General features: G+C 46.1%; 1 protein-coding gene across 2 annotated transcripts in view; it reads left to right on the top strand.

Moving 5' to 3' along the window:
- Positions 1–26,390, top strand: part of LRIG1 (leucine rich repeats and immunoglobulin like domains 1) — a 122,738-nt gene that overhangs the window by 26,741 nt on the left and 69,607 nt on the right. For both annotated transcript variants that reach the window (XM_060109162.1, XM_060109164.1), the window contains exons 2-3: positions 14,812–14,883; positions 24,567–24,641. In XM_060109162.1, coding sequence (XP_059965145.1) covers positions 14,812–14,883; positions 24,567–24,641 — 147 coding nt within the window. The remainder of the gene's footprint in view (positions 1–14,811; positions 14,884–24,566; positions 24,642–26,390) is intronic.

Below are 26,390 nucleotides of genomic sequence, written 5' to 3'. Positions count from 1 at the left end.
CTGGGAAGCATCGTGTGTATGGGATCAGAAAAGTAGATTTAGTGAATCATGGGAAGCTGGCTTGAGATGTCTTTTCACTCCCCAGCAGCTTTGCAAGAGGGCTTTGAGGCAGGTTCTTTAATTTGTCACCGGAGAGAGAGCCATCTTTCTCCAGTGCCTCAGTTTCGTTGGCGTGAAAGCCTGAAGTCGCCCTGCCCCACAAGGCCACGGCAGCGAGTCTCCTTGGAAGAAGCCAGCACAGCCAACAGAGTGAGCTACAGCTCAGCGTCCTTTGCGGGAAGGCGACTTCAGGACTTTGAGTGGTGGGGAGAGACTTGGAGGAATCCATTTGTGAACCTGGTTTCCACGATGCACAGCTATTTTCAGGGGTCCTAAGGGCCTCCTAACCTCGATACTAATGGGCTAGTTCTCTCTTCTGACTTCTACCTGGGAAGGGGGACTGTGTATAGGCCTTTATCTGGGGGGAAGGGGAGGCTAAGGGAGAAAGACTCCTTAAAGGGTGAGAAGGAGGGAGTCTGGGAGAATCTGAGCTGAGCAAAGAGGGCTCTTGAAATAGCACATGGCTTCCTTTGAGCTGCACGTACCTTTGGATATTGGTTGCTGGATTAATCCTGCAGTGTAAGTCACACCTAGAAATGCCCGGGTGTGGTTCTGGGGGGTTCAGTTCCTTTACTACAAGGCCTAAGCTTTGTTCATTTCCAGGGCAGAAAACATGCATGCCATGGGGAGGGAGAAAGCAGGCGCTTTGTTTCGCTTCCGTGTCTCTTTATTGTCCCCGGGGCAAGGCCATTTGATATCGGCAGGTCTGAAACACATTGAACGCTTTATTCTCGAGCTGCTGGGATTATGGCTGACATAGACCGTGGGCCCCGCCGCCAGCCTCCTCTATGGCAGTGGAAGAAAAGAAATTCAAGCTGTAAATGAATCTCTGTTTGGGGGTTTTGTAGTGGCAAATTACCTGAATGAGTGAACTGAAAAAGTGCCCGGTTTCTACCATGGTGAATACCTAGGCCTTAGATAAATATTGACACCAGCAGTGTGGCAGGCCTACCATTTGTCCCATGCCCCTGGGAAGAAAGGATCTTTTCTGAGGCACTTGTGACCTTCTAACCCACCCCGGCGAGTTTGTGCAGGTGCTTTTCTGCAGGAGCTCTCTGGGCCCGAGAGTGTGGGTGGTTTTCTCCCCGTGCTCGGGCAAGGGTAAGGCTCACCGAAGCCAAACCCGCCTCGGCTTATGGATCAGGGCTGGAGTTTGCCACAGGTGAACGGAGTTGCCAGCACGGTTTTGCAGAGTCACGCTTGTGTGGCCGTGCAGACCCGATCTGGGATGGGAGCACCTTTTATTTGCTGTGACAGTCTTCCAGTGGGAGGGAGTGAGGAGACAGGAAAGCCAGCCTGCAGAGTCTGACCTGGAGGACAGATTGGGTCTCATCACTGAACGCCTTAATTGCACAAACTCTGCCACACTCCAAACTGTACTTTGATTCCCTGTATCTCAGTGCGTAGAACCCAACTGGCTTCTAACTGAAGAGGGTTTTGGATGCCAGTTTTGTTAGCGTGAAGTCTGCGGGAGCAAGTCAGCCTCTCCCCACCAGAGTGATGGAGTCGGTTGACCAGGGCAAGCTGAGCAGAGACTGTGACCAGTTCGCATTGGATTACATCATCTTTAAAAAGGAGCGATGGTGGGCTTCCCTGGTGGCGCAGTGGTTGAGAGTCCGCCTGCCGATGCAGGGGATGCGGGTTCGTGCCCCGGTCCAGGAAGATCCCACATGCCGCAGGGCGGCTGGGCCCAGTGAGCCATGGCCGCTGAGCCTGCGCGTCCGGAGCCTGTGCTCCGCAAGGGGAGAGGCCACAACAGTGAGAGGCCCGCGTACCGCAAAAAAAAAAAAAAAAAAAAAAAAAAAAAAAGGAGCGATGGTGGAAGCTGGGTGTGTGTGTGTGTGTGTGTGTTCAACAGGTAACAAGTGGTAGGCAAAGAAGTGCTGGCTCTTCATAGGGCAGCTGCCTCTCTGTAGCTGATGTCAGGGAGGTCTCGGTTTGGTAGGACCATGGCCTTTGATTTCCTGCTGGGATGGGAAGTGAATGGCTTTTGTCTCCCTAGCACTCACAGAGGTCCACATGGTGTTTCTGAGGTCTCTCCAGCCTGTAACTGGGAGTCCAACGGGAGTTACTTGTGAATGACTTTCGGTGGAGCTTTTAATGGATTTTGCTAGTGATTTACTTTAAAAACGGACTCACATCTTGTAGGTACCAGTGGTCATTATTTGGTTGAGGTGTAATTTAGCAGAATGTACTGTTAGGATCCAACCTTTAAGACACATCTTTGGGAGTAAATGACCTGGAACTACAAACTCTCAAGAGGCAGGGTGGTGGTGGGGAGGGTGTGGCTGTGAGGAGGTAGGTGTTAGGATGCCTTGGATGTTGATGGACCACATGGAAGAGGGAAAGCATCCTTTTTAGAAGTCTTGATGAATGATTTAAAAAAAGAAGCAACAAAAGTGTATTGCAGCTCCGTCATTTTCACCACCAGTTTTCCATTCGACATAGTAAAAGTTTAGTATGTCCAGGGTGCAGGTCACAGGCGTCATCTGATGCTTTGTGTCTGTAATTTCAGTGAAGAGGAAGGCCCTGTATTGCAACAGCAGAAAGCACTCTGTGCCAAAGCTGTGGTGAATTACCACCTGGCTGTCCCACCTTGACTTACTTAGCATCTACTCGGCCATTTCAACAACCCAAACCAGAGAAGTCACCATGGCCTCAGGCAATGATGTGGATGGGCTTTTTTTTTTTTTTTTTTTTTTTTTGCGGTACGCGGACCTCTCACTGTTGTAGCCTCTCCCACTATGGAGCACAGGCTCCGGACGCGCAGGCTCAGCGGCCATGGCTCACGGGCCCAGCCGCTCCGCGGCACGTGGGATCCTCCCGGACCGGGCACGAACCTGTGTCCCCTGCATCGGCAGGCGGACTCTCAACCACTGCACCACCAGGGAAGCCCATGGATGGGCTTTTAATTTTATGGTGTTTTCGTGACGTGTGAGCATCATAGAAAGAAAAATTATGGCTTCAGCTGAGCATTTCATGACACGCATAAACTTTAAAAAGCCCAGTGGAAAAATTGACGGACCAAGATCCCAAGTCGATAAGCTAGCTAATAAAGTCAGCACCTTCACTGTTAGACAGGAGGCTGACCTTTCCAAACTGCGTTTTCTTTAAAATACTTAGCTCGAGTCCCTTGCATGCCTCCCTGTAATACAGCGGATGTGTTCTCGAAAAATTGTGGGTCAATTCAGTTTCTGAATTTGGCTGACTTCGTATCAGGAATCTGTTCTCTGTATTTGAGTCATCTTCATTTTTAAGTTGGGAGGTAGCTGGGAAAAGATGGGAGGATAAACCGAGAAGATAATATTTGACTGTTGGAAACCTAGAAGAAGATATGGAAAACCAAGAAGAGAATGTTCCGTGACACTTGTGGGAACCTTGCGCTTAATCTGCTTGTAATGCAGAGTATCGCGGTAAATGCATGTAAACCTAGGTTTTTATGTTAGCTTTGTAGATTGTGGGTGCTTGGGCTTTGCACAGGCACAGAGAGATGCCTGAGACATTAGTGAATGCTGGGTGTGATTTCAGTTGGAAAAATAAAAGATGCATGTAAATTCCAATGGAAGCTGATAGGGCATTCCAGAGCACACCCCTAGGAACTTTTGCCTTTTCAGAAAGGGTTTTCCTTATGAGCAGCTCTATTCTGGGAAGGTAGTTATGCCCACTTATGTCATTTGGTCCTTAAAATTTTTTGTGTGGGAGTGGGAAAAGAAAGAGATGCTGATAAAACTAAGGTAAACTGTTACTTGTAGAGATGTATTTGCTTTAAAAAAAAGTCTTTCATTTTCCTTCTTCCTCCCCTTTAAGGGGGACGATTAGGCAAATAATCATATATTGACCTTTTGTAACCCAAAAGTATATTTGCCTAAAATCACTCTTCTAAATACTTTTTTAAAACAACCGTTTAAAAATGGTTCATCAACAGACTCTGATCATCACATGTGCAAAGTTTAATTTTCATCTTTTGGCCTACATTTCTGTTAGGTGAGGTTTGTGTACTACTATTTTTTGTTGATTGGATTATGTTAGAGGGTGAATTTTAAGAAATGAGGGTTAAAAAAGCATAGAATGAATGCCTTAATCCTTTCCTGGTTCTAGGAAACATCTAGACAAGAGTGTTTAGAATGGCATGTAATGACTCAGATGGTGGGAAGGGGTTTTTTGTTTGTTTGTTCTTAATATTTCAGTGTGTGTCTCTTGTACTCAGGGGAAGTAATCCATTATTGGAGGTTTCATTTCTGAAGAATCTTGAGTCACTGATATAGAATTTCTTTATCCCTTTATCCCAGTGAAATCCTCAGTTGTATCTTCTGCCAGCAAGACAGGCTCAGAATCTGGCCACCCTGTTCTTGCGACCAGGAGTACTTTTTATGGGGCCATGTTAAAATAGTTATTTCCCTCTCTGCCAGTCACATTCCTCTCAGGGCCCTTAGGTGGGGGCATGAAGTGTGGGCAATCACTCAGTGTTCAGTGGAGAAGCATTTCAGCGTGTTGGAAAAGGAAATTGATCACAGTATCACTTACAGTTGGTGGTTATTGCCAACATTGACACAGTTAAATTCTGTTGCGGGACGCATTCAATCAAAGAACAGTTCCTAAGGTGTTAGTAGTTTGCATCTTGCATAGGTCAATCCAAAGTTAATGAATTTCAAATCCCCATCACGGTTTTACTAAACACCCTGTATTTTGCAGTGGTTGGTTCCATTGGAAAATAATCTCCTGAAAGTGGATATTTGTAGTGACAGAGGGGTACAGGTGGGGGTGTTAGGACAGGAAGACAGTAATCTGTGACCAGAGGGGCACTGGTGGACTCTACAAAGCACTTGACAAACCAAGGATTCCAAATTTATCCACTGGATTAATGTGTCCCTCACTTCCTGTCCCCTTTGCCCGACTTGTTTTAACTACAACATAAGCAAGAGCCTCCATTTCCTGCCTCAGTAGAGCGTGGTTTTCATTTAGGAAAATCCTCCTCCATTTTTTTTAACTGAAGGCACTCCAGCCTCTAAGTGTGTCGCTGGAGGTGAGCACGCGTTCTTGGCGCACGTCTGTCCCCTTTGGGTCCTGATTGATCAGCCCTCTTCTCTCACTGGAGCCCCTAGTGCCTTAGGACCAGGAGAGATTGGTAGGGGTGGGAGCGCCTGCATCTGAGGCATCACCACCCTCTGCTGTGCACAGTGGCTGGGCTTGAGGAGGGAAGGATTCAGCTGCGTGTGGGATGGTGCCCGGCAAGGGGCTGATGACTTTGGAAAGCCCTAGAGAGCTTAAGGACTGTCTGAAAGGGCGAATTGGTGATCCCTCTTAAGAGGTGATAAAGTAGAGAGTAGGTGACCAGACTCCTGTCCCCTCGCCTCCCCCTCCCCATTTCCAAGTCTCTGCAAAGCCACTTCTCTAATAGCAAAGCCAAATGATGGCTGTAGGTGCCTCTTCCCTGCTGGGGTGATCCTGGGGGGCGGTCTCTTTGTGACAGGTGTGTGGGAGGCTCAGCCTGTGGCCAGCAGCTATTCTCTGCCTAAGTTCTCTTTGTTTGTAAGGTTCCCCGCCCCCCCCCCAAACTGCAGAGCTGCGGGAGCAGTATCAGCTGGAGTACCTCTTCTTAATGAAGTTAATTAATCTTTAAGGGTCCTTGATACACAGACTATATTTAATGAATGACTGTGGTGGGAAATTTGTGGGCTTCTCCCCCGTACATCCTCCACAATCAAACATGAGACTGCTTAAATAAGAAAGCCTTATCATATCCAGTTACTTTGTCTCTCTTTAGCCAAACTAAGATTTGGGCAGGAAAAACAGATCCGAAGGTCTCCTGTTTTAAGGGCTGTTGTGGAAAGCAAAGGCTGATTACTTTCAGTGGTGGTGGGCCTTTTGAGTGTTTGGCTCAAAACTTGAAGTAGATGAACAAGGAGATATTCTGTTCCTGTGGGGATCAGCTTTAATGACCCTGTAGATTAACATTCATGGTGGACCTGGCACTGGGGTTTGCTAAGGTTTGTATAACCCTTGACTTAACTGCCTGCTAGGTTGTATATCTGACAACATGGGGCTACTCTTCACGACTTTGCCCTAAAACAATTCCTGTCTTGCCCCTCTCCTTTCTAGGAGGTCCTGACTTGGCTTTTATTTTTTATTTATTTATTTATTTTAAGATTCATGCCTTCCTTGCCTTATTGTACTGTTCTGGCCTTGTTTCCTGAAACACTTCCTTAAAAACCATGCTGTTCCGCTGTTCTTCCAGGTTTAGCTAAGGTCTTGCGTTTTCTGATAAACCTTCCTCATCGCAATTAGTCTTCCCTGCTCTGAACGTCACCTGGGCTCAGTGGTATCCACACCAGGAGGACAAACTCAGATGCTTGCAGGGCCAGCAAGATACTGCAAATGAGTGAAGAGGTCCTGGGGGAGACAGTAGGAGTGGTGAGGTCAGCCGGGGTCCTTGCTAAATAAATGTAGCTGATTGTGCTGTCAGCGTGCTGGCCCCGTGATGACAGGCATCCCACATTCTATTGCATTTCGCTTTATTGCATTGTTTACAAATCGAAGGTTTGTGGCAACCCTGCATCGAGCAAGTCTGTTGGCGCCATTTTTCTAACAGCATTATTTTATAATTAAGGTATGTACATTCTTCTTTTAGACGTAGTGCTGTTGCACACTTACGGAGTACAGTATAGTGTAAAGACATAATTTTGTATGCACTGGAAAACCAGAAAATTCGTCCAATTGGCTGTATTGCGATATTCGCTTTATTGCGGTGGTCTGGAACCGAACCCACAGTATCTCTGAGGTATGCCTGTAATTTCAAGAGAAGCTGAAACTTTTTATTATTCGCTAAAAACTTTAGGTTTCTCCAAACACTATTCACTCAGAAAGAAATTTCCCTGCAACCCACCTTTGGCCCAAAAGCTGCCAGTTTGCAACTCCTGGTCCATCATTCCCAAGACGCTTGCCCTGTCAGAGCCTTTGGCTGCAATTATTTGGTCCAGAGACTTATCTGACCAGTAGGTTGTAAACTCCTTAAGGTCAAGGACTAGATCTTATCCTGATTTGTATTAGAATTTAACCTAAGTGCATTACAGATTGTAGACAAACACAATAAATATTTGTCAAATTTGACATCTGCTGGGTGCTGTAGGACAAAGACTTAAACCTGCGTTCAAATCAACCACAGGCCCAGGTGAGATGTGTGAGATATTAAGGCAGAGAAGCACAGTTAAGACTGGCGGGATTACAGAGGCACACGCGCTGACTTCTCTCAAATAATGTCTTAAGCATCAGAATTCAGAGACCCACACCAATTTCAAAAGCCGATTTTAAGGAGTGACTGACTCTGGGGTGTGTATAATGGCTAGTGTGTATTATTTCTTCTTTTGAGTTGCTTGTAAGCCTCATTTGCATAGAGAATTATCTGTGTAACATTTTCAAAAATCGGAATAACTGTGACTCATTACTGCCTTTGTTCAATGTCAGTGACCACAAGCTCTCCAGGTGAGCTGTACGTATTGAGTTGCTATCAAGTGATTTTACATTTGATTATTTGCTGAATGTGTTTCTTTTTCCAAGCCTCAGTTTAGGCAACATATGGTTGATCAGCTTACTGAAGAAAGACAAGCACAGAACTACCTTCTGAGTGGGAATTCTTGGGTGACGATGTCAGAGGAGTGATTCCAGTTTAAGATACAGTTTTATCATTCTCAGTATAAGCCTTTAATGTGTATGAATAGGCCATTCAGTTGTGGCTTTTGGTTAATGAGGGGGAAAAGCATTGCAACAGAAAAAAAAAAAAAGATAAGGACATCCGATATCCTAGATTTAAAAAGAAATCTCTTCTCGTAAAACCTTATAATGTGGGCCTAGGGAACACAGTGTGGTGATTTCATTGGAACTTGATGTGTCATTCCTCAGAAGGTAAAAATGCAGCAGAAACAGCCTTAAAAGCTTAAGGGATTAAATAACTTTAACAAGTCACATGCTCTTCCTCATTCACACCCCTTGAAATTTGAAAGGACCAATCACTTGTTCCCAGTTAGACCTAAGCTGGTGACTCCTTTTTTAATGGATGACCAACAGCACAGTGTGAGGTCAAGTAGAGTCGTACAGGTGAAGCCCACAGTTTCCCAAGAAAGAAGAGGTTCCCAGGCTAGTCCTGTGTGTCCCATGTGCTCAGCAGTTGGGTCATTGGATTGCTTCACACTTTTCTTTCCGGCTGTATTCTTCACTTTAGCCAACATCTGAAAGGTAAAACATGCAAAGTCCTGTACCGTTCAGGAGCCCAGACAGGGCTGAGTACTGGGAAATAGACGGGCCTGGAAACCAAACTGAATGGGAAAACTTCCTTCCCCAGGGAATGCCTGTCACTGATTTGGGACCAGTTCCTTCCACTTTGAATTATTATTCTTATTAAAGTTGAAAAATACAGCCATGCATTGCACCTTCCTTCCCCGTGAGAGGTTCGGCCAGTACGGTCAGGGGTCTGTGAGCAGTGCCTGTTTTTGAGGATGAAGTGCTAATGACGTTGCCTAATGATGCTGGGGTTGTTTGCTCACCACAGCTTACTCGGAAGTAAACGGAACTTTTTATCCCTCAACTTCCAAGGAATCAATGAATTATTGTTTGTCAGCTTTGAATGGCGTTTGCCAAGTTTGTAGTATGTGGTTCTGGTTGTAATCCAGGAAGATGCTGGTCAGATTATGTAAATACTGATTGAGCCTATAGAGTTACGTTCAGAGGGCATTTCTTTTTTATAAGAGCATCTTCCTTGTGGATCGAGTTTTCAAAGCTCTCTCCTCTGTTGGAATTGGTTAAGAACTGTGTGTGCCTAGAGCATGTAGGCTGAGATCCGTGCCGCTCCGCCACCACGTTTTTAACAAAGCTCTTGAATTATTGGGAAATTCAAATTTATTTTTTATTTTATTAAAAATTTTTTTTTGTTGTAGTATAATTGATGTACAGTGTTGTGCGTTAGTTTCAGGTGTACAGCAAAGTGAATCAGTTATACATATACATATATTCACTCTTTTTTAGATTCTTTTCCTATATAGGCCATTACAGAGTATTGAGAGTTTCCTGTGCTCTACAGTAGGTCCTTATTAGTTGTCTATTTTATATATAGTAATGTGTATATGTCAATCCCAATCTCCCAACTTATCCCCCCGCCCCTTACCCCGGTAATCATAAGTTTGTTTTCTACATCTGTAACTCTATACCTGTTTTGTAATTTTTCACAGAATTAGAACAAAAATTTTACAATTTGTATGGAAACACAAAAGATCCCAAATAGCCAAAGCAATCTTGAGAAAGAAAAACGGAGCTGGAGGAATCAGGCCCCCTGACTTGAGACTGTACTATAAAGCTATAGTCATCAAATTTATTTTTAAAGTCCAAGTTTCTTCCCTCCGTGCTGTTTCACTTTAAATATTTGTTGATTACTTTATGATTCAGACGTATTTGTTGATTACTCCATGATTTAGATTAATAGAAATTTCAGGGATGACGGACATGTCCTCTCCCTGCGTTGTGCAGTCAAGACAGTAGCCGCTAGCCGCAGGTGGTTGGACATTTGGACAATGGCTAGTGCTACTGAGACGCTGAATTCTTAATTTTCTGTAATCTTAATTAAAGCATAAATGTCAGTAGTCACACGGCTAGTGGCTGCTGAATTGGAGAGCACAGGTTTACAGAACAGTGGGGATTTCTCAGCTATTTGAACACCTAGCTCTTCTCATTCTGTGGGATCAGGGTAAGGGGTCTTGCCAGGAAAAAGGCTCAGCAAGCAGATTACTGTCGTGCACTGTTGAACCCTGGTGAACCCTTTGCTTTTCAGCCGCAGATAAAACCTGGCTAAAACTTGAGCTGGTCTCTGCCGAGAGGCCTCTTGTGTGTTGGGCAAATGGTGGGCCGGACAGTCATCTCTCAGCACATTAGCAGAAAGGGTATCTACGGCCGGGCTCCATTGTTCGAAGATCTGCGCACCCTTTGTGCCAAGAACAAGGAAATGTATGTTATGACAATGGCTGACAAACTGTTTAATGAAAGCTGCAATTGGCAGTAACTAAATTCCCTGAGGTTTCTTTCCCCTCTGCTTTGCTCCTGAAAGGTGCAGAAATGCTTTTGACAGCATCTGTCCTGCTGACAGATGAATTGTTTTGACAGGAGAATCTGAAACCTTCTACTGAAGACACACTCAGATGTCGGGCCTGGTAAGGGGCGATCGTGTCTGTAGAAATAAGTGAGATGCTTTTGACTGGTGTGCATATCAGCCGCCACCTGAAAGAAAGGCCTCCTCGTTAAAGGTTTTTTGCTGATTAACTCTTGGATTGTTCTTCAGACCTGAGATGAGAATTCATACCCCTCTCTCCACAGTTCTTGGGCTGAGTAGATGGATGTCCTTAATCGTTGAGGAATGAATGTTGTCAGGAAGCATGGCAGTCAAAGGTTTTTTGTTTTTTGTTTTTTAACTTTATTATACTGGGGGAAAAAAAAACCCACCAATGTTCATAGCAGCATGATTCACGATAGCCAAAAGATGGAAACAAGCCAACTGTCCATCAGCTGTTAAAGGGATAAACAAAACGTGAGTGAGATATATAGTTATCTGCATGCAGTGGAATAATGGAATGCTATTCAGCCACAAAAAGGAACAGGAAATTCTGACACATACTACAATGTGGACACACCTTGAGGGCATTGTTCTGAGTGAAATAAGCCAGACACAAACGGTCGTATACTGTATGGCTCCACTTATATGAAGTACCTAGCCAAGTCAAATTCATACAGACACCATGTAGAGTGGAGGTGGCCAGCCCGGGGAGGAGGGGAGAATGGGAAGTTAGTGCTTCATGAGTGTTGCATTTCAGTTGGAAAAGATGCAAAAAAAGTTCTAGTGAGGAATGGATGGTGGTGATGGTTGCACAACAGTGAGAAGATACTTAATGCCCCCGAACCGTACGTTTAAAGATGGTCAAGATGGTACATTTTGTGTTACATATATTTTACCACAATAAAAAATAATTATGCTGGGAGTGTGCCTCCCAGAAATGAGCAAACAAGAAAATGTCTGAGGATTTTACTTAAGATTGTATTTATTTGTCAGGGAGAATAAATATTTTCCCCATTTCCTGATAAAGCAGTTGATGATCCACAGCTTGTACCAGGATTTATTTCTCAAGACTAAAAAGCTAGGCAGCTCTGTGTCCAGAAGCAGAGCTGTTCCAAGGGACCTGAGCCTCAGCCACTGTCTTCTGTCTGTGTTGCTGATAGGCACTCGAGAGGATAATTACTCTTAGAGCCAGTCTGCTGACACTCAGTTGTTGATATATGGCTTTTCTAGTTCATTGAAAGTCAAAAAGTCACCGCATCCAGGCAGACCCAGTGAGTGCTTAAATTTCCACTTACAAGTATCTAAAGCTTTGTTGCTACTTACTAGAATCTCCATGTTAAGTCCTGTTACTGGCTGGTTTCTTGATAAAACTAGCTTATGGAAGCCCCCTTTCTCAAGCTGCCTTATCTAAAAAGCAGAATTTGTGTAGCATTTTTGAAATTTAAATAAATTGTGCTTTTTAAGGGAAAGATGGACCAAGGGGTGTTGTGATTTTAAAGTGGTTTTATTCTTTTTTTTCTTTATCATTTTATTTATTTGTTTGTTTGTTTGTTTGTTTGTTTATGGCTGCGTTGGGTCTTTGTTGTTGAGCACGGACTTTCTCTAGTTGTGCCTAGCGAGGGCTACTCTTTGTTGCGGTGCGCGGACTTCTCATTACAGTGGCTTCTCTTTGTTGCAGAGCACGGGCTCTAGGCTCACGGGCTTCAGTAGTTCTGGCATGCAGGCTCAGTAGTTGTGGCTCATGGGCTCTAGAGTGCAGGCTCAGTAGTTGTGGCACATGGGCTTAGTTGCTCCGTGGCATGTGGGATCTTCCCGGACCAGGGCTCGAACCCGTGCCCCTGCGTTGTCAGGCAGATTCTTAACCTCTGTGCCACCAGGGAAGTCTGAAAGTGGTTTTATTCTAATACTGAGTTGCTGAAGGATGTGGACCCTCCTGGGGTGGGAATTGAGGGAAGTGATTTCATTCCAGATCGTTCAAAACGGAGCCACCAGGAATTGCTTGGGTCCTGGATCCTGTGAGCCCCAGCTCCAGCCCTGGCCATGTATAACAAGCCAGAAATAAGTTATTCATTTTGAACCTAGATCAGAGCTTGAAAAACAGTGGTTCTCGGGCTAAATATGGTCCGCAGATTTATATATGTACTCAAAGAATTGAAAAGATTTCACATAAAAATTCAGAGATTGAGCCTCTCTTGGAAATGGAGGAGACTGGTCTATACCACCCTTGTTTCTGGAAATAGGAGCAAATGCCCCCTGTAGGTGGAGGGCGGGTGTGTGGCCACTGCTGTGTCAACCTCATTCCACACCTGGCAGGTGACCACCGCATTACTTGCTTGCCCTTCCTACTCTTGGCTTTGTGGTTTCTGAGTCTTTCCCTCATGCTTCCTTTAGCCCAACAACTCCCATTACCTGTGATGATATAAATGTCACAGTCATTATAAACTCACAGTATCTGTAGACCCAGAAACAAGATTTCCACCCGCCTTTGTCATGATAATATGCTCACCAGAGAAGAAAATTTCAGTCTTTTCAGTCCTCTTTGTGACGTGAGAGAACGCTCTCCATTTGTGGATTTTCTGTTCCAAGTCTAACCTGCTGGTTTCTAAGTATCCCATTGTAAATACTCCTAAGAGCAGACAAGCTCACACTTGACTTCAATAGGTGGTTTAAAAATTACCACCTTCAATTTTTATGGTATCATAATCCTTGGACAAATTGCTTTTAATTCGGGCTGTGCCCTGAACACAGATGTGCCACTAATTTCAAGGGTAGTTTGACTTTTATTTAGATGAATGTCTTGAGTTGACAGTGAAATGGCCGTCAGCTCTGGCCTAGTATTGATTGGAATGTCTCTGGAGGAAGCTTCAAAGAAAGTTGGCACTTAATGTGATGCTGGGCCCCTTAAGAGACAGACTCTAAACTCATGATTCGCGGTACTTGTTAATTGTCAGTAACGGCAATGGAATTAATAACTGAGATGAAAAATGTCAGCCAGCCCCTTTGGCATACACAGGACTAGGTGTATTTTAGTGGCAGGGAGCAGGGCACAGTGCACAGTTAAGAAGTAAGGGCCCAGGGCTGCCCTGGTGGCGCAGTGGTTGAGAGTCTGCCTGCCGATGCAGGGGACGCGGGTTCATGCCCCGGTCCGGGAGGATCCCACACGCCGCGGAGCAGCTGGGCCCATGAGCCATGGCCGCTGAGCCTGCGCGTCCGGAGCCTGTGCTCCGCAACGGGAGAGGCCACAACAGTGAGAGGCCCACGTACGGCAAAAAAAAAAAAAAAGAAGTAAGGGCCCATGTGGTCCACATCTCTGTGGATTCTGTTCCTGGAAGATTAACCTGGTCTGGGTTTAAGGGTGTGATCTGAGAAGCTCAGCCGATCCGACATTGCCCCACTTGGTCCTTGTCTTCCTCTGAGGAAGGGGGTCGGGGATGAAGGGGAGAGAGATGTAGTTCTGAATAATTGTGATGGATGCTGTCATCTTGAGGAGGCTGCTGGCACGTGAGGCTTTGGTTCACACTGATGTTTCCCCGTGACACTGCTCCTCTCTCCTGTGCGCTTATCACTCGAAATATTTACTCATTGATGGTAGGGGTGCTGTGTTCGTATAAGCCTTATGATTAGGGTTGTACATTGCTCACTTCTTTTTTTTTTTTTTTTTTGTGGTACGCGGGCCTCTCACTGTTGTGGCCTCTCCCGTTGCGGAGCACAGGCTCCGGACGCGCAGGCTCAGCGGCCATGGCTCACGGGCCCAGCCGCTCCGCGGCATGTGGGATCTTCCCGGACCAGGGCACGAACCTGTGTCCCCTGCATCGGCAGGCGGACTCTCAACCACTGTGCCACCAGGGAAGCCCTGCTCACTTCTTAAACAGTCCTTTCAACTTGGAGTATACATCTGAGCGATTTTTCATCTTAAGTTCTTGTTTAGACCAAGGTCTCTCAACCTCTGTACGTTAGCGTTGACACTTAGGGCTGGATAATCATCTGTTGTTAAGGGCTGTCCTGTGCGTCGTAGGATGTTTAGCAGCATCCTTGTCCTCTACCCACCAGATGCCAGTAGCGCACCCCCTCCACCTTCCCTGCAGTCGTGACAACCAGAAATGTCTCCAGACTTTGCCAGATGTCATCCCTGGTTGAGGACTAGGGATTTTTAGCCAAAGAAGGATCAGTCTCCAGCCCTTCTTTCCCTTTACTACTTCTTGATAGTGTTTGATGCCTTAGTAAAACATTAATTTTAAAAAATGCCATTTAGAATAGCCTTGGACTTGATATGGTACAAAGCATTTGGACCAGCATGCTCTAGTGTAAAGTAGGAGGGTTAGCTTCCCTCAGAATTTCTTTATAAAGTCGTGAAGTGGCAAAGTGGTATTGATTGAAATCCATTTGGATTTAGCCAACCTCAAGTGAATTGAGATTTTCATAGTGGCTTGTTTATGGATCCAAGTGGGGACGAGGTATAGCTGTAAATCTCATTATCAATAAGATTACTTAAAATAGGGCGTGAGATACGGGCAGTTATCAGGGAGAGGGATTTTTTTTGGGGGGGAGGGATGGGTAGACGATTCCTGAATTTGAGGGTAGTGATTGAATTTTTTGTTTGTTTTTTGTTCTCCTTTTACCAGAAACCTGAGTTACAGCAAACTTTCTGAGATTGATCCTGCTGGTTTTGAGGACTTGCCGAATCTACAAGAAGTGTGAGTGCTTTTCCCCAAACTTCTGGGGGCTGGGGGGATGGAGAGCTCCTTGGAAAGATTCTCTCTTATGGCAGCATCGCTCTCTTCCCTGGATCAGCATTCTGAACTTGTTCGAAGGAGCATCTGCTAGGGACTGTCAGTGACAAACTGTCCTCCTTACTTAGTGCTCCTTCACTGAAGCCCCTCTCTTTTTCCTGGGCAGTCCAGCAGGTTACTGGAAATTACAAGTCCATGGTGGGAGTATAGGCTTGTGGGAAGCTTGGGGGACCAGCTGGGTTAACACACCTGGCTGGTACTTGCCCCAGTTCCCAGGGCGCTAGAGCAGCCTGCTTTGCAGGGACATTTGCGCCAGCCCACCCCTTCTGTTTCCCAGGAAGCCAAGGTATAGAGGAATAGATAGTAAGGTGGACTTTTCTCTTCCCATCTCCAAAGAGAACTAGACATTACTGCCTTTGGAACTCTGGGCTTGCTGCCTCTTGCAGTGTCCTTTAAATCAGGCCTCAATCTTTTCTTCTTCTCCTCCTCCTCTTCCTCCTCCTCCTCTTCCTCCTCTTCCTCTTCTTTTTCTTCTTCTTTTTAATGTAAAGAATTCTGCTTTTAACAAGGATGTTAGGGTTATCAGGATTTTAGTTCCACGGGGCTTTAGAGAAAAGCCATGCATACCCACTGCAGAAAATTTGGAAACTGTAAAAACAAATGAAAATCACTAGAATTATCACCCAGACCTAACCGTTGTGAACACTTAGTGAAAAATATACACCTTTACACTTATAATTCTGGAATCAAGCTGTGTTTATATTGTGGTATTATGTCTGTTTTTTTAGTTATCCTTACATTTTTGACAACTTTGTCATGTAAACTTAAAGGTTTTTACTATCCCATTTCAATTTTTGTGTAAAACTGCTACACATGAATATTCCATAAATCATTCACCCAGTGCTTCTATTGTTAGATATTTTTTAGACATTATTAAGTGCTTTACATATTTTACTTATTATATGTAACTGATAAAAGTCCTTGTTTATTATTCTTTGATTCCATTGTTGATGATTTATCTAAAGGAAATTTAATCAGATGGTGCAATTTGTAAAATACTTGCATTCCCTACCGCCGTCTCCAAATTCTCCAAGATGGCGCTTATGATTTCCATATCTGTTTAAAAAAGGTTTCAACTTCCAAAGTTAAAGGAAGATCAGAGTTGGAAGGGGCCCTTGGAAATACTTTGTCCAGGATCATTATTTTCCCATAGGGTCAACAGACCAGTGGTCAGGGCAGGGAAGTTTGGAGTGGGTTATTATGTTAGTTTGCCAAAAAGACCACAGACTGGGTGACTTCAAGAACGGAAACTTATTTTCTCACAGTTTTGGAGGCTGGAAGTTCAAGAGCAAGGTCTTGGCAGGGTTGGTTTCCACTGAAGCCACCTTCTTGCCACCTCTTCATGTTGCCTTTCCTTTATACGCGCACTTCCCTGATGCCTCTTGTGTGTGTCCAAATGTCCTCTTCTTAAAAGGGCACCAGCTATATTAGATTAGGACCCATCCATATGACCTCTTTCAAGACCCTTTCTCCAAATGCAGTCACATTCTGAGGTACTGAGGGCTAGGAGTTCAACATATGAATCTTGAGGGAATACAGTTCAGCCCATCACAGTCACCCAAGATGATAAACGCAGTCCATCAAGGAACCGGTTTGCTTCATAACCCAGTGCTTTCCCCTGATCCAGGCTGCCTTTAATGCTTGTGGTTATGATATTCAACTTCTGCATGTTGAGTCTCAGAGCTTAGTGGTTTCTTTTAGAATTGGACAAAACAAAAATTGAGGTGTTTCTTCTGGCATTATTCAAGCTTTCATTTAACATTTCCTTGAATATCTACTATGTGCCAGGCACTGCTCTGCTGCTGGGAGCACAGGAGTGAATAAGACAGACATACAGGGCTAGGATTAGGGTTGGCAAATGAGGCATTCGCCTCAGGTGCAGAATTTAAGGGGCCTCTGAAAACTCAGCATTTGAGATAAACGATACCTTAATGCAGTATTTAAAACATAAAATGAATGCCCCAAAAACCCCATGGTCAACAAAATACAAGAAGTTTCGGTAAAGTCAGGATGAGCTTTACTGACCTTTCCTTTGCCCCAGGCTCCAGTCTGGCTTGACACGGCACTGTTGCCAATCCTATCTTGGCGTGAAAACTTAGATACTCTGTTCTTAATGAATTTTGTTTTGTGTTCACTTTGATACTTAAAAAATACTGCATTCAGATATTCTTTATCCTGGCTCCAGAGTTTCTCGGCGGCCCCTTAAATGCTGCTCCGCTTCTCCCCCAGTCCTGGCGCTGCAGACAAACCTCGCCTCTCACAGAACTCACGTTAAGATGGGGCACCACGTAGGGGTAACAAGGAAACCAGTAGGACTCACTGGTGGTAAGCGTTAAGGGGGGCCTAGGATAGGGTCACGGGAGGATTTTCTTCTTTTGTGATTTTGGAGGGGTGATAACGGAGCCAGCGTGCTCAGGATGGTGATGGTCAGATCAAGCAAATGTGAATGATGTGGACAGGACAGGCTGCAAATACAGGCCCCCAAGGAAGGAAGAGGACGAGGCCCATTGTGCCAGGAGTGCATGAGGGCTGGGGTGTGTGGCCAGCGCCTGGGTCCTGCAGGGTCCTGGGGGTCATGTTAGGTTATGGTTCCAAAATCATTGGCCCTGCCATAAATTTGGGGCACAGAAGATGCTCCCATGAGCCTTTTCTGCATTATTCTCTCTAGTTTTCTTTTTCCATTTGTTCCTTCCCCAGACAGCCTTTCAATTTTCATTTGGTTTGGTTCCCTTGACCTCCGGCTTTTAATCCCCCTTCTACTTGGTGCTTTTTTGGAACGTAAACCCCACCCAGATCTAGAACTGAGAGAGCATCTGACTTGCACCTGTCCTTCATTGGGGATGCTAGTTAGTCTTAAAAATAAATTTCCCGAATCCCAACGGCCACAGTAATCACAGCAGCACCGCACTCACACTTCGGGGAAGACTGCCTCATTTCATCCTGACACCAGTTCTATCTGATTTAAATTCTTTCATTTACAGTTATTTTCTCCACTTTACAAAGGAGGAAATGGAAGCTCGGAGAGGTTAAATAAACCCATGCAGTGTTGCCTAGTTGGTAAAGCTGAGAGCTGAACTCAAATCTGTTTGATTCCCAGAGCTGTGCATTTAACCCTGAAGCGGCACTGCCCGAAATCCCCATACCCCTCATCTTAACCCACAGCCTTCCACCGAAGATTTTAAAAGGACAGGAAGTGCAGTGTTTATCTCCTGTATCACTCGTCCTGCACCAGTCTTTTCTCTCTAGGTACTGGGTATTTCCTCTTACTCCTCCAGACCCCTTGTCCAAACCCACACTCCCTGCAAGCCCAGCCTCCCTTCTCCCCTCCCAACCTGGCTTTGCTCCCTCCCCTGAGCTCCTGTTGAATTTAGGGACAGGATGAGGCTCCTCACCGACTCCTCTGTGCTCTCTCTCTCTGCTGTGTGTGCCTTCTCTCCTTTCTCCCGCTGATGCACTCAGGAATGTTGACACACGTAGCTGGCCACTGTGCTAAGCTGTCCACGCCTTACGGTCATTCTACCTTTTTGAGACGGTTGGAGGAGTCGAGGCCTGGGAACCTGGCTGCAGTTGCACAGCTGGTACATGGGAGAGCTGGGCCTGCAGTCCTCAGTCCAACTCCTGTCCCAAGCTCTCTGTGGCAGCACTGCCTTCCTGGGTGTGGGAGTTGTAAAGACAGGGATGGCCCTTTATGGATGCAGTAGGGTGTACTGGGGAAAATGCACATTTGGTAGCAAGCAGACCTGGGTTTGAGTTCTGGTTCTGCCCCCTTATGGGGACTGTGTCCCTGGACAAGTTACTTACCTCTGTGTCTCTTTTCCCTCTTCTGGAACATGGGCATCATGACACGTTATCGAATTATAATAATTATTCATTGGAGCTGATGTCCAGAGCCTTGCCCATGGGGAGGGCTCCCTGTGTGTTATTTCTCTTCTCTTCTGCTACTCTCAGAAGCACACAGCGCACACCCCTCACCCCGAGCTGGGCGCCTTGTTAAGAAACAAATCCTTGAGGGCCGATAGGTTGAACCCTTTACCACCATGACCACCTCTGGTCCCTGGTGTCACACTGTGGGATGGACAAGACAAATTCCCCGGGGGAACAGAGCAGTGGAACTTCTCGCTGATAAGGATCAGAGCCTTTCCCGAAGGGAATTTTAATACATGACGGAGGCAGAAAGAGGCTGTCAGGAGTGCAGGGGGTGGGGAGGTGGAGAAGGATACTGCAGAAAAGAAAAAAATCACAGCTGACACACAATTGCTTGTAAATTAACTGGGTCTCCCGGGAGCTGTCAGTTCCTCCTAAACCCTGCACAGCCACTCGAGTCTGGAAAGCTCAGCACAAGGGGAACCACAGGCTGTCAAAGCAGCGGGCGGTGGTTTAGCAGTGGTTTTATTTTGGAGGCCGAAACCACAGAGCATCGCAGGCCAGTGGGAGAGAGAAAGCGAGCCGTCGGAGGCCCCCGGAGGACGTGAGGATGCTCGTGCACCTGCTGCCAGGCCACCTGGTCCTCACTGCCCACAGCTCCGAGGAAAGCCCACCAGGGAGGGCTTCCAGCCAGCGGGCCTGGACGGCGAGGCTCTGCTATTAATAAGAGGGGCTATTTATACCGGCCTCTTTCAACACTGCGCTCGGATCACGTTACTGCTGCCTGGCCCGGGAATGCTTCATGTGGGTGCTATCGTGTGCTTTCCAGGGCTGTTGACCTAAAATGTTCCTGAAGGCGGCGAGGAAGGCTGAGTGTGCCCTGCCTCTGGGTATTTATGGTTCACCCTCTGGTGTCCCAGGCTTCTGCTCTCCCCCCTCCGTGTGTGCGTGTGTGCGGTGTGTTTAAGGGCGGGGCGAAATCCCAAGGGGGTGTCATGTGAGGCACTGCTTTTTGGCTATGAATTACCACCACCTGTTAAGCATTTACTATATATCTGGCTCTCTCCTAGGCTGTTAGATTTAATTATTTCAGCCAGATCCTGCCAAAATCCTATGAAGTTGGTGCTCGTACTTTGCACATACTGGGGAGAAGGAAGCTAAGGCACCGTGAGGTTAAGTGACATGCCGAAGACCATTCGCTTGGTAGGGGTAGGCTCGGGGTTGAATGCACCCGGGTCTGTCTGATGTAAAAATCTGAGCTGTATAATCCCCTCCTAATAACCCCTGCTCTGCTGTGCCATAACTGGGCCTCAGTTTCTTCTTTTAAGGTGAGGTGATGATTTAGTGCCTTCCTTAAAGGGTTGACATGTCATTCAGTGAGACGTGGCACATAAAGCCCTCAGCCCAGAGCCTGGCACATAGAAAAGCGTTGGCCCTTGTTGTTTATAAGTGCTGACTTCAAGTAACTGTATCCTATATCATGATATTAAAGTAACTGTAGCTGGCCAGCTGGTATACACACTATATCATAAGTCTTGCCAAAGTCGTTATGTAGTCTGCCTTATTCTCAAGTAGCTGAAAACACTAATAACAGTTATTGATTAAGTGGCCCAGAGTCCAAAATAGCGTGAGCCTACCTGCTACTGACGACTTTCTCCTGCTTGAGAAACAAAACGAACTGATGTTCCAACCCCCTGCCCAACTTTGACTGTTATTAATGGCAGCTCCCTTTGTGTTTGGAAACAACCGAACTGCCTACGAACTGGCAGATCGGCTAAATAAATTATGGTTCATTCATACCGTTCATCCCAGCCGAGGAGCGGTCCACCGCTGGTTAAAAGAATTAGGGAGATTTCCAAGATCTATTACTAAGGGAAAACTGGTACCGAACAGTCTGTATAACACACAAGCAGCTGCGTGAAAGAAAAACACATGTCCATCCCTAGTAGCCGGCAGCTGGAGGAGGCCGACCAGAGGCCTGGAGGGGCAAGGAAGCTGTATATTTCAATATGTATTCCTGGTGTTCTTTTTTGAAACAGTTTGAAATTTTACTGTGTGCTTATCTCAGCTATCAGTATATAAATAAATATGGCCAAAAATTTTTTAAAAACCAGAAAGCGCTATAACTCAGAATGACCTGTGGATTTTTCGTTGTTTCTTTTCTTTCTTTTTTTTTTTTTTGCAGTACACGGGCCTCTCACCGTTGTGGCCTCTCCCGATGCGGAGCACAGGCTCTGGACGCACAGGCTCAGCGGCCATGGCTCACGGGCCCAGCCGCTCCGCGGCATGTGGGATCCTCCCGGACCGGGGCACAAACCCGTGTCCCCTGCATCGGCAGGCGGATTCTCAACCACTGAGCCACCGGGGAAGCCCTTCGTTGTTTCTTGATGCCTAATTCGATTGAGGCAGTCATAGTAATGAAAGTCCTCAGAAACATCCTTTTTTAACATTTTGCGTCTTTTGCAAAATGTAAAAACTTCCTATAAACCAAGTCGAGGATGTAAATGGGAGTTTCAGAGAGAGCTGAGGGGGCCCAGAAGGCTGGGAAAGGCCCACCTCCACGTCTGCCCAGGGAGGGACCCCCACCCCGACCCGCACATCTTTTTCACACCTTTTCCAGCTGCAGGGTTGGGCCACAATTCACGGTCTGATGCTCCTGGAGCACTTCTCGGTCCTGAATCATCAGGAAAAGGTTCAGTTATAGAAGCCAGATATTTAGAAGGATTTTTAGGGCCTTGGATGGAAGCAAATTTGTGGGGGGAGTCCGAAGGGGGGGAGGATTGCACAGCCCGAGATATTCAGAAGATTTCATCAAACACAATCCTAAATTCCGACAGTGTCTTTACGTGTGGAGACTGTGCTGAACTTGCCAAGGGCCCTTCCCTGCCCAGCTCTGGCTGTGCTATTTTTGCCCGGTCTCTATTTCAGTCTGAAAAGTTGGTCGTGTGTCAGCGTGCGTTGGTCCTCCGTTGCCTTCTGAGGGTAGTGTTCTGGTTTCAACAAGGGACAGAGTGAACAGAGAGAGCCAGCAGTGGTGGAGCGGACTTAGATTTACTAGCGGTTCTTTTTAAGTAGAAACGATCCCAGAAGTAAGCTAGCCTTGTAGATCTTCTCCTTTGAGCTCCATCTGACCTTTTCATAAATCCAGCGGCCCTGCTGAGATCAGAGCCTGCGATTTCTGCCTCATCCTGTTGACTCCGGGCTGCTGATCCAGACCTAAAATGTCCTGTTTACCTTCAGCACTGGTCCACGGCACCTGCACACCCTGCTTCCAGCATTTTGGTCAAGATATGAGATATTATGATGATGCCCCTTTTCCTTGTTCATTTATTATTCTGTGAAATTGGGTGGAGCAGTTTGTCATATGTGCATCAGGGGCGGCCTGAGACTGAGCTCATTCAGCCAGAGTTCCCCTGCAGTAAAGTCCATACTGTTCATTTTGGGTTTAAAATCGAGTCCAATCCTAAGCAACTGCAGTGCAGTTACCATGTTACCCCAGGAATTATGAGCTTTCTGCCTGCTGGCCTTTTCGCTTGTGGCTCTCCTGTGATTTGCAGTTGTACTTTGTTTGGCTCTTGTCCAGGCCTCTCTCTCTCAGTGTCACCCTGGGGTGGTGACTTATACTGAAATTTAGAGAACTTACCTGTAAGGTAGGGAACAGTACTAGTACCTGGTTCCAACCTCAGAGTTGTAACGATGCAGTGACATAATACTGTAGAGTTGCTACTGTCACTATAAATAAGCAGAGGTAATGGTTAAGAACCTAAACTTTGGGGCTAGACACACAGGGCCACTGCCTTTTACTGCTGGTGACTTTGCTCAAATTACTTAACATCTTAGTGATTCAGTTTCCCTATTGGTACAATGACATTCTTTATGGAGCCTGCCTTGTAGGGCTCTAAAGACGGGTCAGTATACTGAAAGGCTCTTAGAGTCGTTCCTGGCACATAATAAGCCCTCAGTAAGTTAGCTGCCGCTATTATTATTATGACCCCCCCAACATCTGTGTTGGAGAGTAAATCTGTAAGAACTGAAGAGTTCTTAAGCAAGCTGCCTTCTTGGCAACAGGCCCCTGACCTTAGTTTCCCTTGCTCTGATAAGATCTGAGGCGCTTTTCTAGTAATATGTGCATTTATGGTACTGTGAAGATTTATTAGTGGAGATTCATACTGATGGAGAGTTTTCAGCATCCCTGTACCAAGATAGGAAACGGATCGCAGCAGGGGTGGAGAGAGAAAAGGTGAAGGAGAAGCAATCTGATTTAGGGGGCAGTCAGATAAGAGACTGTTAAAGTAATTAATTGTCTCCTTCAACACACAAACAAGGGCCCTTTAAGTGGAGAAAGGATTTGCCGCATGATACGGATCTGCTTTCTCTCTGCCAGATGCTTCAGTCATGAAGCTATTGAAACAGACATTCTGTGTCCCTCAGCCCAGTAATTGCCAAGCTTCATCTCTAACTAGCTTTGGCACTGAAGAAGGCAAATGGGATAATTCAAGGCCTTTTCCCTTTTTTTAACCCTATTCATTTCTATAAAAGATGGCAGACAACCAGATTATTCTATTCAAGCAAACACTAGCTGTAAACTTGTATGAATACAGCTGTCATTTCAGTGGCCTTGTCTTCAAACCATAACAAGATGCTCTGTGTAAGACATACTCTCTGCAAAAATGAGAATAAGATAACCCAGCTTTATCCTTGATTCTGCATCCCAGATACAGTTTCTTTCCAGCCCGTCACCCGGCAAAAAGCCTGAGCACTATGCTTTGGCTTTCTTAAGGATTTTTGCGCTCACTTTGCAAGCCTGACTTTGGATTCTCTTCTCGGATTTGGAAATACATGTCCATGTAAGGAGGCCAGATTCCGGAGCCTGTGGGGGCGGACCAGGAGAGCTGTGTTCTGGTTCTCGGGCTTTCCTTTCCGTTAAGAGTCATGAACTATGGAAGTACAGATTTAGAATATTCGAGCGGGAAGGGAGCTTGGGAAGCATCTGTGGTCTTGAGGAGGATTTTCCAGTTGTCTTTGTGCAAAAGTGTGTGTGTATATATCCATTATATGGATATATTCCTGGGAAACATGTCTGGAGACTTCATCAGAGTTCAGAGAAGCTGGAATCTCAAATAGATGAGAATCTCCAAGTCCAGCTCCTTTGCTGTTGTACAGATGAGGCACTGGAGTAATTGGCCCACGTGGCCCAGCGCCAGGAACCCCACGGGAGTGCGCGAGTCTTTGGCGCTGGGTCCGAGCGTGTTGCCCTTCGGTGAGGGCAGAGCCGTGTCAGGGATGTGCACGAAACAACCAGGAGGGGGTGGTCTTTCCTCCCCAGATCCTTTTCTGACTGTTTCAGCCCACAAGGAGCTCTCTCACTGGTGGTCTTGAGGGCGCTGTTGTTCTGCATCATGCACCTTGGCCTGCGTTCGCAGTTCCTTGTCTGTTAGTCTTGATTTCTGAGCTAGATTGGAAGCTCCTAGAGGACGGGAGACATCTCCTGAGCGTTTATTCACAAACTCTGGGTGTGGTAAATAATTGGTTTTTGTGACCTGGCATAAATTCTCTCCCGTTAACAACTTGCTTTTAAATTCTTTGCCTTGTATTCAGCATGACAACATAGCAGTCTTCCCGTGGCCCACTCAGCCCTGTTGTTGTTGTTTTAATTTCCCTTTTATGTCTGTGATTTCTTACTATTCATTTAAATGATTCATTTCTTCTTGCTGTCATTACAGGTACCTCAGTAACAATGAGTTGACAGCCATACCGTCGCTCGGTGCTGCTTCATCCCGTATCCTCTCTCTCTTTCTGTAAGTGGTACCATTTGGGGGACCCTGGGCTGTGTGGGGAGGCCATGGTATCATCTTGCTGACATTTGGTGGCAGGGCAACTCGTGTTTCTGGGCTCACTGGTAAAAAAAAAGAAAAAAAAATCGGGCCTTTCTCCATGTAGCTCTAATGATTATAACAAATGCCTTGCTTGCTGTTTTGGGGTGTGTAGAATTAAAACCCAGAAGTTTTGCCTCATCTCTAATTTGGGGGGAAATTATCTTTTTAATGCCCAGGGGTACATAGAATTAAATTTCTTTGTCCTAGTGGTTAAGCTGCAATTTGAGTGAATAAACCCGACTTAAAAGAAGCTGTGTGCATGATAAGACAGTAGGCTCGTCTTTGTGGTAATGAATTTGGGAATGTGACTCCACTCACTTTCATGGCTTAAAAAACCAAAAAACAAAAAACCACTGGCCTTCTGAAATCAATATAAAAGTAAGGAATTCGTTGTCACGGTCAAGTGTTAGACAACATACAGCCTGTCGATTATTATAGACAATACAGTGGAAATGAAAAAGGGTATAAAGAGACTTAAATGAGAAAGAAAGGGAGGTAACTGAGAGTTACCCCACTTCTTCAGCAGTCAGGTGGAGGCGCTTGCTTGTTTAAAACTCACCCAGAGGTCTTTCCAGATAAACCAGTCCTGAGTCCAACAATTTTCTAGACCAGATTTTAGTGACAGCTCCCCCGGCAGAGCGCCTCCCTCTTCACACGTAAGTTCCTGTTCCCACTCCAGCCCCACTGGTTTTTATTTGATTTTGATTTTGCTGGTGTTATAACTGGTCTGCTCACCTGTGGGTATCTTTTCTCGACCCTGAGCCAAGCAGAGGGACCTGGTGGGAAGGAGTCATCCTTCTGATGGCTGGTGCAGCTTTCAGATCTCCGGGTTTTGCTGGCCACAGGCCCTGCGTTCCGGAGATGCCCTGTCCTTGTGAAACATGGTCTCGGGCTCAACCCTTTTCAAGGCACTGTGGGGTTGGGGAGCAGGGGGTTAGAATCGTGGCCCAGCCTTGTGTCCCGGACAGACAGATTCACCCCTCTGAATCTCATTTTCATCATCTGCAAAATGTGTTCTTGGCCCGCTGTACACATAGGGGCAGTGAGCCCGAGGTCCAAGGGGAGTGTGATGTATATGAAGCTCCTACCGTCCTGCACAAGCAGAGTAGGTGTTTGACAGATGGCAGCTGGCTGCTGGCTGGTAGCTAGTTGTCACCTGGCCCCTTGGGCCTTGGCATGATTTCACCTTTAAGGCCACGGGGTCTGCGAGTCACTCTTTGTACCTGTGAAATGGTGGCGCGAAGGATGTAGCTCTTTGTCCCAAGATGGACAGTCAAGGATCTGACTTTCTTTTTGTACCCATTTGGCCTGCGGGGTCTGGCACCTGGAAGGTGTCTCATTGCTAGTTAAATTAAATGAGTCACCCTTACCTGAGGCCAGTCAGGGACATGTCAATCCCTGGGATGTGTATAGAGCAATGCACCGGAAGACGCTTTTAACCCCTTGCTATTTAAAGGACGGTTCTTGGACCAGCAGTGTCCTGTCAGCACTGAGCTCGTTAGAAATGCAGAATCTCAAGTGTCATCCCAGCCCTGCTGAGTCAGAAGCTGCCTTCGCAAGGTCCCCTGGCCATCTGCCCACTTATTCAAGTTTGAGAAGCACTGCTTTCCCTCCCCTTGTTCTTCACTTGGTTGGGAAGCCAGGGCCGGAGAGGACATCTTGGTGTTACCA

The sequence above is a fragment of the Mesoplodon densirostris genome, chromosome 10, assembly GCF_025265405.1.
Source record: "Mesoplodon densirostris isolate mMesDen1 chromosome 10, mMesDen1 primary haplotype, whole genome shotgun sequence".
Taxonomy (NCBI): Eukaryota; Metazoa; Chordata; class Mammalia; order Artiodactyla; family Ziphiidae; genus Mesoplodon; species Mesoplodon densirostris.
Note: the sequence above shows the minus strand (reverse complement) of the source record. Positions and strands in the feature narration are given on the sequence as shown.